General features: G+C 30.1%; 1 protein-coding gene across 1 annotated transcript; it reads right to left on the reverse strand.

Moving 5' to 3' along the window:
• Nucleotides 1–7738: 7738 nt before the first annotated feature.
• LOC119685978 (thioredoxin-like protein 4A) lies at nt 7739–8412 on the reverse strand. The gene is made up of 2 exons (XM_038100413.1): nt 8240–8412; nt 7739–8181 (listed from the first exon to the last, which is right to left on the reverse strand). The coding sequence occupies exons 1-2, from the start codon at nt 8315–8317 to the stop codon at nt 7831–7833; spliced, it is 429 nt and encodes a 142-aa protein (XP_037956341.1). The 5' UTR covers nt 8318–8412; the 3' UTR covers nt 7739–7830.
• Nucleotides 8413–11020: the final 2608 nt, after the last annotated feature.

Genomic DNA, 11020 nt, shown 5'->3' on the forward strand with positions numbered 1-11020 from the left:
TATGTATATATAAAAGGAATTCAGACTTTTCTATATAGCCTATAAGCGCAAGCCTAACGGCAAGTACTTCTCTGTCGCTGTGCTTTATGACAAGGCCAAGATCACTTGTGTTGACGAGTACCCGCAGTTACACCACCCGGCTTCACGACCTCCCCATGACATCTTCATTCCCATTATCCTTCCTGAAGACCTTGTTCAAACCAACCCCATTAGTTTGATGAATGGAACCGCAATCCCCACGTCATTCTCCTCTTTAACCGCGACTTTCGTGATCCTGGCCATAAGGTTTACCGTTAATCTCATGCCCGCTTCTAGTCGTAATGTCATCCTCTTCAGTATTCATTCTCCCTAATTCTTGTCCATGCTTTCTGGATTAGATGAACTTAATTCACTAGGTATTGAGCCTATCTGTTCTCATCTCTCTTCCCTGATTACACTGGAATGAAGTTTCCACATTGCTATGGAATTGTTCTCCATTTATTCCTAAGAGGTGGTTTTAGTGGGTTCAAGATTTACACCGTGGCTTTCTAAGCTTTCCACCTACTGCAAAAATGAAAAAAAAATCTGTTACTCCAACATTGGTAAATGATTGAATGACAAACGTCTGAATGCCCCTATTCAATTCTTTTTCGTTCTCACTTTGTGTCATAATGATATACTTTATCATTTTACCGAGATATCGAACACCTCTTGATATCCCAATAGTATTACACCTACCTATATTTGTTTCATAAAAACATTTTAGTTTTTATTATAAAATGGAAATGCGTTTTCCGACAATAGATGCATTAGACACAAAAGGGAAAGTTTTTGTGCTCATTTCAGTTTTTTATGTTATTGTATTTTTACAATAAAATTCTTTTTATTTAGGATCTCATATATTGTGTCTACTTTTCTATAAAGGATTTTATACGCATTGTTTTATACATTTTACAACAGTTTTATTTCTTTTATTGATCAATGAATCCAACGGATACAAATTTCTGTTCCTGATGCTAACGCATTTGTTTTTCAACTCCCATTAAGCAATAACAATTATTTTCCCTTCTGAATGCGTTTGTGCATTTATCCAGAATTACAATCATTTTCAGCCCAAAGACACCATTAACAAGTTGTATATGCATTTGTAAATTATGAACGCATACACATTTGTAAAATAAATTTATATATTTATTAATATTAATTATATGGTATATGGTATGGAATAACTTGATAGTGCGATTTTATCACCAGGGAATATATTTTAGTAGGTCACTTTTAATTGCTTGTATAATAAGAATTTATTTTAGGCTTTTAATTAATATGCCAGAATAATTAAATTACAATTTTATGTTTCCTATAACCTTAAATTTATTATTTTAAACAAATTAATTATTAATTGAGCATGAATTTGAAGTAATTTGGTCAAGTTGCTGTAGATACTCGTATGTAAAAGTTTTTAGTTCGTTAAACAATAATAATGGGAATCGCTTTCCTTTGTTCAGTTTAAAGGTAGATTAATGCTATAATTATTTTAAAAACAAAAACTATATTTAAGCCAATAATTTGTTTTTTAAATAATATCAATTCTTTCAATAAAATTACAGTAATATCTATTTGAACTGACACTCCTCTAGGCTTCACAATTATTCTAAAGTTAATCATTTTATCATTCAAACTAATTTAATCACTTGGCTGGACGCACACCCTTTGAAAAGAATACATATAATGTTTATCTGCTCAAAAGAATATTCAATTTATAATAATATGTTAAGACATTTTTCAAAAAGTATGATGGAGAAATTTTCATCTTTTTCAGTTAGCTATATCCTTTCAGAAGAAGTCTTAATGTTTTATAATCAACTGAAAAAGTTGCGAATCCTAGTGGTTGGGTGATTTTTAAACTAGCGACGCTGTATTATAAGTAAGTTTGAAAAAATATTGCCTTCATTTAGTTGATTCTAAATCTATTTATACCTTGGCAATAGGTCTACATGTATTCAGGTATATTTACTTCGATCAATAGAGAATATTATTTATAACGTTTATGAAAGCATACCCAGGAAATTAAGAAAACTTTGAGTTTTTGCAAAAAAATATATACCTAAAGCACAACTGTGATTGCAGATTGCAGAAGATATTTGATTGTTTCATATCCAGCAAAACGTATTGAGGAACACCAGTGGTTATGTGATTATTGAATTGAAGATGCTATGGAGTGAGGTCAAACAAAGCGTGGCTGCATGTATGAGTCTGGCTCCACTATATAAAATACAGTAGGACAGTAGTTTAAGAGGTGTTGTGTCTCTTTCTCGGTCACTTGAAACCATGATCATATGATGAGCGTATTAAAAAAACCCAAAGTTTTAACTATATATTGGAACTATGCAAAATGTATGAAAGATAAGTCTCTTTGATGGTATATTTCTTATCATTTTCGGAAGCAATTAATAAGGTGATTTTAAAACTAGAGATACTGTGGAGAGACTGACTTGATTTAAAATTCATATGCTTGAATGTGAATCTATGTAAATTTCGTGGTATAGCGACACCATCCTAAATGTGGTAATGCCGTCCAGTGATTTATCCTAGTTGTGGCAATATCATGCTAATTGTGACAATATCATTGTAAATGTAGCGATATTATCCTGAGCGTGTCGATAATATCCTGGGTGTAGCACTACTATCCAGTGTGTGGCGATATCATAACAATATGTAGCAGTACTATTCTGGGTGTGGCGATATCATTTCAATATTTAATTCCGGGTGTAGTGGTTTCATGGATATTGTGGTATTTTGGGTGTGGTAGTATCTCGAGTGTGGTGATATCTTAGGAGTGGTGATATCTTGGGCGTAGTGATATCTTGGGGATAGTGGTATCTTGGGTGTGATGGTTTCTTGGATGTGACAATATCATGGGTGTGCTGGTGTCCTCAGTGTGGCAATGCCATCATGGGTGTGGTCATACCACTTTAAGTGTGGTGATACTATTCTGAATGTTAACTCCCCTTGCTTTATGCTTGATATCTGTTTAAAAAACAGCTAAGTAGAGTAATTGATATGTAATTCTATCGATTTCCTTTATATTGTGTACTTTTATCTTCAGTGTTTGCGAAAACGCTCATTGAATTAATAATTATATAAAATGAGTCGCGTAAGTTATAACTACTAAGCGTCTTAACAAATATTTCACAAATTCTTTATACATTTTTTTATATGCTTTAAAAAATACACTGTCAAAAGTGTTTATTAAGTTTATTAAAATGTTTGCAATAGATTTAAGTTGATATTTAGACCATATACAAAACCTTTGCATCTTATATTCTTTCTCGATGGAAGGAATGTATATATATTGTTATGCTCATTTGTGTATATATTGCAACATAAATTAAACTGAATTTTAAAGCTATACATTGCATCTACTTCCTTTACTGTAGAGTTTATTACTTCATTATGTCAGCACATGTCATACTGGTGGTTACCATATATTATATTTATACTTAGACTACAAATGCTGCAAATGAGGTTTATTTGGTGTAAAATGTAGTTTTAGTGTTTAACACCAAATAGTTTGTTATACTGAAAAGCTTAAATTGCTTTTAAGTGCCAAAAGTAAAAAACACGAATCCAGACATTTGTACTGCATGTGATAAATGTTGTTTTTCCTATAAATTTATTAAATTTAATAGTAAATATCAAGAGCAAAATAAATGAAAAACTTCATTTTTAGTGTTATTTGTTTTGAAACGTTAAAAAATTGTAAAAGTCAATTTTTCATACCTTCCATATTGCATCCATATATCAATACTGCAATATGTATAGTATACCCAGAATATTCCACATTTTAAATATCATCCATTTCTGTAACGACTTAATAATTTTCCACTGTAATTAACCGGTTAAATTATTAATGATATTGTCATGAGTGCACGGCCACTGAGATAAACAGATGAAATATTAAAAATGGAAAATTGCTGTCCTACCTTCGAGCGGAGCGGAAGAGTTAAAAAGTAAATTTATTTATTATGCAGCAATTAAGATAAAATTGCACATTAAACATTTTTCGTTTATTATTGAAGTAAAGTAAACGCAGTCTTCCTTTCCACGCAACTCACTTTCTGGGAACACGAGAAATGAGAATCCCTTTCCGTGTCAATGCATTATTTACAAAATGTTGCTCATATGATATATATATATATATATATATATATATATATATATATACAGTGGACGTCCAATATAACGAATTTTATGTTGCACCCCTTGTTCGTTATATCGAAAAATTCGTAATATCGAATGTTATACATTTACCTACCAATATGGTTATTTTTAGGAGATTTCATATATTTGAGTTCATAAATTATCTTATAAACACGTACGAGTATATATTTATTTAAACGTATCTTTTATTCGGTTGTTACAAAAATGATTTATAAGAAAGGACGCATTCAATCATAGTGTAGAGTAAAAAAAATCATTAATTTTTGTTTGTTTTTTACTACACTCAAGACTTTTCTGAACAGCTTTTTCTTGTAGTTCTCTTAGTACAGCTAATTTTGAAGTTTCATTATTGTTAATCGCCCACTTTATGCATTTTTCGAAATGATTTATGGCATCTTTATGTTTAATAATTTCTAAATTATTTTCTTCTATATTTTCGTCATCAGATCCATCATCCTCGTCCGAGACATCGATGGTATTATCAGCATTATTCCATTTATTAACTTCGTATGTACTAATGTCACACTAACAATAAATAGTTAGATAGTATTGGATAGTATTTCGTATATGATAAACTGAATTTGTGAACAACAGATCAGTGGCGCCTGCATATATGCATTTTGCCATATATAGGCATTTTTCTCAGAAAAAAAAAAACGGACAATTACATGCATATTCTAAGCTGAATAATGCTAGTTTTATAGTAAAATTATATTCAAAAGCATAATTTGTATAAAACAAAAACGAATAAGAAACAAAAAATTTTTTGTTCGTAATATGGAGCAGAATTTTTTTTTTCGTTCGTTATATAGAACAATCAATGTAAATATTTTGGGTGTTCGTTATATCGAAAATTCGTAATATCGAGCGTTCGTTATACTGGACGACCACTGTATATATATACATATGTGATATGAGTCTCTTTGCATATTTAATGCAATGTTTAAGTTTATAGTACATACAATAAATTGTGTACTGTAGTATTCAGCGATCAGTTAATGACTGCAGCAATATTTGTTCATGGATAATATTTTCTTTTTTTCGATCAGTCAGTTAAATGCTTCTGGATGTGCATATATTTTATTATTCATTACTCATTGTTACTTATGGTCAATGAGTAACTTGCACTTATAGAAATTTCTTATACGGATGCGCATAATACAATCTCTTACATTCTTAATAACGATTTAATCACACAAACAGATACGATATGACTGACGATATTTTTTGTACCATACATCAAAATTATTTGAATAAAGTATTAGTGTTGCTGTAAAGCTAGACTTACTTTGTATAGTGACAAAGAAGCTTTATTAAATTTTTCGAAGGGTTTTCGAATAACAAAGAATTATTTGAATATATATATTTAATAAAATATTTACATTTTAGACTATTTGTAATACAATTATATGTAATTTTTATAAATAAAATTGATATATATATGAATAGTTTTTGTAGTAAAATTATAGAAAATATGACATTTGTACCTAGTTAGTTTATTAGTTAGTTGTGGTTGAGGGAGGAACGAGTCCTCCACAATTAGTGACAGTGGGTAGTAGAGAGAAGGTCAAGCTAGAACCAATCAGAAGCATTTATAAAGGCAAGAATCTGGTCAATGCTAATGCTAGAGATATCGCTAAGTGTTGATGTGAGTAGAGCTCACATCAGGGCTCTGTAGAGCCAGGGGCCTCGTCAGTTAAGCTAAATAAGAAGAGTTAAAGTGAACACAAAGAAAAGGAAGAGTTTAAAACGAAAGAATAGTAAAACAATAAGAATAGTAAAACATATACGCAACAGTGTGTTGAAGAGGTGGTCCAACGAAACTGAAGCCTAGTTCTGGCCAAACCTGGATAAAGATACATCAAGTGTTCTAGTGTGTCTGGGATATGTCCCTTTCTTATCCTATTTTGTGTGTCTTATCCCATATACCGTTATGGTATAACCGCATATAGTACCGTACCGTCAGTTTAGACATACCTGTAAGAAAGCAATTTTTTCAACAAGCACAATTCTAATTACTTGTTGATATTTATGTTTTATGCTTCTTCAGTTATTATCATTAAATATAATTATCTCTGAAGTATAAAAAAAAGTTATTAATTCAAATGACATTATTTGTACATTATTACAAAATAAATGTAGCCAAACTTTATATGTCTTACGGATGCCTTCTAAGCTGCTTTTTAAATAGCATTATTTTAAGTAGTTAGAGCAAATCATTTACTCACATTTCGTAGATTAATTATTTCAACAAATTGGACAGGAGTTTTCTTTTCATAATTATAATATATTTTTTGATATTTAATGAAATTTTTTTATTGTAATTCCCTAAATCAAATATTCTAACTGTAGACACACTATTTAGATAAATCTTCGCATTCTTAGGTTTTGTGTTTTTACTAAGCACTGAAGTACTCATCAGTCTATCTGACAGAGTCAATAATTCATGATATTAATCAGTAATCAATAACTAAAATGAAAAATAATTTTTTATTGATGTTAAAGACTATTTTAATATAAAGATTGTGAGTGGCTAAACATAAAAATCGAATAAAAAATTTCAAAACTTATATGCAGTTTTCCAAATTTGCCCAAAATTGTGGTTTTTATTAACAAGTCAGAAACATCATTTTTTCGAAATAATTTTGTAGAATTTAAAGTGCAAATCAGAACTGCATTACTTAAAATTGAACAAATTTTACTAAAAAATATAATATTAATATTATTAAACATTAAAATATTGCATTTTACAATCCATTTTACAATCTAACGAAAAACGTGGACTGTCATTTCTAGACGTTCCTTGCATCTAATTACACAAGCTTTTATCAAATGCATTTTTTCTCGGAATTCGTACGTTATTTGAAATCACTTCCACACTACTACAGAGAGATAAGATCTTCTCTGCTAAATGATTTTATATCTAGTAATTTTTTTCATTTTCTTTTTACAAGAGAAAATGCAACGTCCACCCTAACATCAAACACTCTATTCATTTTGCGACGACACTCTATAGACGACCATTCAAGCTAATCCTTGTCAATAATAAATTGCATTATGATATATTCTTTCTAAGAATCCAAACTTCTTCATTCAACTTTATTCAACAAGGCTACATATCGAGTATCTAAACCTAGTGTGAATTTTAGTTATACAAATCGTTTTTCATTTGTGAGAACTTTTTTTCTTTTATCATAAAGTGTCCATCGTCATTTGCTTCTATCTAGTTCCTGAGGCTTTAGTCAATTTCAAACACATTAACTCAGTGAGAGTAAGAATCAAGTAAAATAGACTTCAATAGTAGAATTTAATTTTAAATAAATTGAAATTAATTAATTAGTGTACTTTAAATACAATATCAATCGCTTATCTCTTCTTTTCTGTCTAAAAAACTTGACCAACTTGAAATAATTCAAAGCTTGATATTGTTTTAGATGTTGTTAATGATTTTATTGTTAATATCAATATTAATATAAATGTTTTACTTGCTGTTATCAAGTTTGCAATAGGAATAATCTTAAAAAGAAATTCTGTTATTTTGGTAAGAATTCATTTTGTTGCATTTAGTAACATTTGATATTGACATCATTTATTAAAGAATAGTAGTGTAATAGTTGTTATATTTTTCCACTAATAAAGATATTTTGTGGAATAATCTTTCGGCGAAACCACCAAACCACGACCTTTACGTGCACCTCTATAAACTGTTTCAATTATATCAATCATTTCCTGCTTGTCTTCAAGCAGCCAGTTTAGTTTGTTGTTGTTACCAGTACCCAAATCAATCATGATGTGCTTATTTCTAAAAAAGAACATGAGCGTACAGGGATCATATAATTCATACATTTTGTTAAAGTCCGGAACTTCAGTTATGTCCACCAAATATGTTACTGCGAAGTTTTCAACTTGCACAGCAATGCTATACATGACTTCATCCATTTTCATGCAAATCGGATCCCAATCATGTCCAAAACGTATCACCTTAAAATCTTTTTATTAATAATGTACTGTTATTAAAAATTTTTTTTATATATTATACCACTACACGATCTTCTTCAGATAAAATTGCTTGGTCCACCTGCCATCCGTTATGCAGATGGTGTATGAGATAAGACATTTTTAAGGTTTTATTCACTTTTTAATATTTAACTTTGATGATTATAGTGCAGTCAGTCTTTTTGCATTCAAATCGTAAAACGAAACGAAACGAAGCAAATTTTGTTTTCCGACTAAATGTCAAATCACAAATGACATCAATAAATTATCATATGTTATACGATATCATATTTTTGGACGTATGTTGAGCCGATTAATTTTAAAAAGTTATTTCTGAACCTAAGTTTTAATTTGTTGCTATATTCAATTTAATAGATGCTTCATAGGAAGTAATCGTAGATAATCTCCTTGAAGTACGTCTTGGGCAACATTAATTGGCTTATTGCTTCTGGACATCTTTTCTCCTAACTACTACCTCCGGACATACTTTCGACTGAAAGTTTATTTAACACGATATTCTTCATGTTTTTCTTTTGTCATTATTTTGTAGTTGTCAATATTTTGGCAGTAATGCATAGTTGTTTTGCGCAAATGTAAGTGGAGATTAACCACGAAACTGCTTTCAAAAAATAAATATTGAAATTCGGACCAAATTTTAAATTTCACAGTTCAAAGATGATCAATTTGCATTTATTTTTATATTCATCCAAATGTTTTTAGTTCACTATTGTATATATAATAAATTTATATAAATTGTATAAATTGAGATACTCTTTGCTACTGACTGATTATTCCATCAGTGCAGTCGTGAGCAATGAAAAGCTATTGTGAACTGATATTGGCATTTGTGTGTAAAGACGGACAAATGATGTCAAAAGTGGACACAAACGAAACTCTCAAAACAATTTCAAAAGATTTTGAAATTGACTAAAGCTTCAGGAACAAAATAGAAGCAAATGACGATCCGTCGTGCAGAAAAATCGTCTTACTTATAACACCTTTAAGTGAACACTTTATTTATTAATTTCTTAATTCCATAAGAAAAATATGACAAGCAAAACAAAAGATTAGTGAGCTGTGAACAACTATTGTGAACGAATACTGTGCGCAACATTTACTCATTTTTGACAGCAAATGTATTCTCAATTCGCATTTGAGTGTAAATTTACGGGCATCATTCCTGTTTCTACATACCTCGATTTCCTCACATTTGCGACTTTTTTCTCCATCTAAATTGCGCTTCTCCACTTTTCTCATCTCCTGATATTGTTCACGCATGGTTCGCGTAGCTTCTTACTGCAGGGTTCTCTTATAGACATCGTTCTTCGCGGTAGTAGTTTCGGGACACTTCTCGTCATACCATTGGTTTTAACGCGAGGAACGTTTGAAACCAAGGACATCTTCCGTAGTTGTTCGTAGGGAGAGAGAGATATGTTCGCACTGTTTACGGGTATTATCGGGACTGAAGGGTCGGTTGTTTAATCGGCTAGAGTTGTGCTGCAAAGACTCCAAGTTTTATTTGTGCGTGGGAGCGTAGAATAACTAGTCATTCTTTTTTCTTTTCCTTTGCAGAAAAAGAAAGCAATGCAATTGTTAAATAGCAAGATATATTAAAAGGAATAAAATACATTGGCTGATACAAAAGTGTAAATCAAATGAAAGGCATTAAGTTTTCCATTAAAAAATAACAATCATGAAATAATAAAAATTCTATTGGTAATAGTACTACAGAATACCATCTAGACAAAAACCATTATTAATTCTTGTGAATAACGGGTGCGATTTTCTTAATGTTGTGTATAGCATTGAAAGCACTAATTGGAATTATTGGTAGAAGTACACATCTGCTTACTGAATATTAATATCTTCAGTTGCAGGTAATAGAAATGTAAAAGTATTTGTACGTTCGAACAGACTAACTTAAAGCGAATTTTAATTTTAATTTGATAAATACAGAGGATTTGCCTTTGACGTCTTTAATCATCTTTAATTATTCAAAGCTCATGTAGACTTAATTGAAATAAATCAGCTAAACCAGCTTCGAAATTAGAATTTAGTTCTCATCGTCGACGTTCGGTTCATCGAGAACATCCTCATTGTAAGTTTGAGTAAGAAATTCAAATGCAAGAAGTTTTGTAAAGGTGTTATCGAGCTTCCAGGAAAACTTGCAAATGTAAGACCATGCCTTGTTGATGGGAAGAATTTTTTGATAAGGCAGCAGAGTAAATGCGTCAATAAGAAGCTATAAATCTAGAAGTCCAGCGTAACCACAATGTAAATATGGTGCTAGTTAGCAATAAACCGATTCAAAGTACTTACAAAATAGTTGCACATTTATGCAAAATTAATTGAAATTATAATTATTATTTCAATTAGTGTGTGCTCTGCTTTTTAATTTTAATTACCCTGTGATGACGCCATCGTAATTGAAACATTTAACTTTTTTTTTATAAAAAATTATTTAAATTTTGTGTTATTAGCGGATTATAAATATTGCTCTATTGGAACTATTAGCCTTTTTTGCTAATCCCAAAATTTTTAAAATTATAATTCTTATTTTTAATACTTTAATGTTGTCACATTAAAATTAACAATTAGTTGCAATGAAATCAAAATAAACTAAAAATTGGTAATTTTGGTGAGCACAACATTTAGCTTCTCGTTATTCAAGAGCATATTTTTGCTTGATTACACTAATTTTATCCCTACAAATTTATCGTTAGTAGACGATATATTTAACAAACACAAACGAATAGAATTTTAACATAAATTTAATATGTGTTTATATTATTACTTTTATTATTTCATTGTTAATATTATTTAC

This window comes from Teleopsis dalmanni, chromosome 2 (assembly GCF_002237135.1).
Source record: "Teleopsis dalmanni isolate 2A chromosome 2, ASM223713v2, whole genome shotgun sequence".
In the NCBI taxonomy this organism is placed as follows: Eukaryota; Metazoa; Arthropoda; class Insecta; order Diptera; family Diopsidae; genus Teleopsis; species Teleopsis dalmanni.

Coding starts and splice junctions, on each gene's coding strand:
- LOC119685978 (XM_038100413.1), bottom strand. CDS start 8,317: ATGTCTTATCTCATACACCATCTGCATAACGGATGGCAGGTGGACCAA. Junction 8,182..8,239: donor CTGAAGAAGATCGTGTAGTG/GTATAATATATA, acceptor AAAGATTTTAAG/GTGATACGTTTTGGACATGA.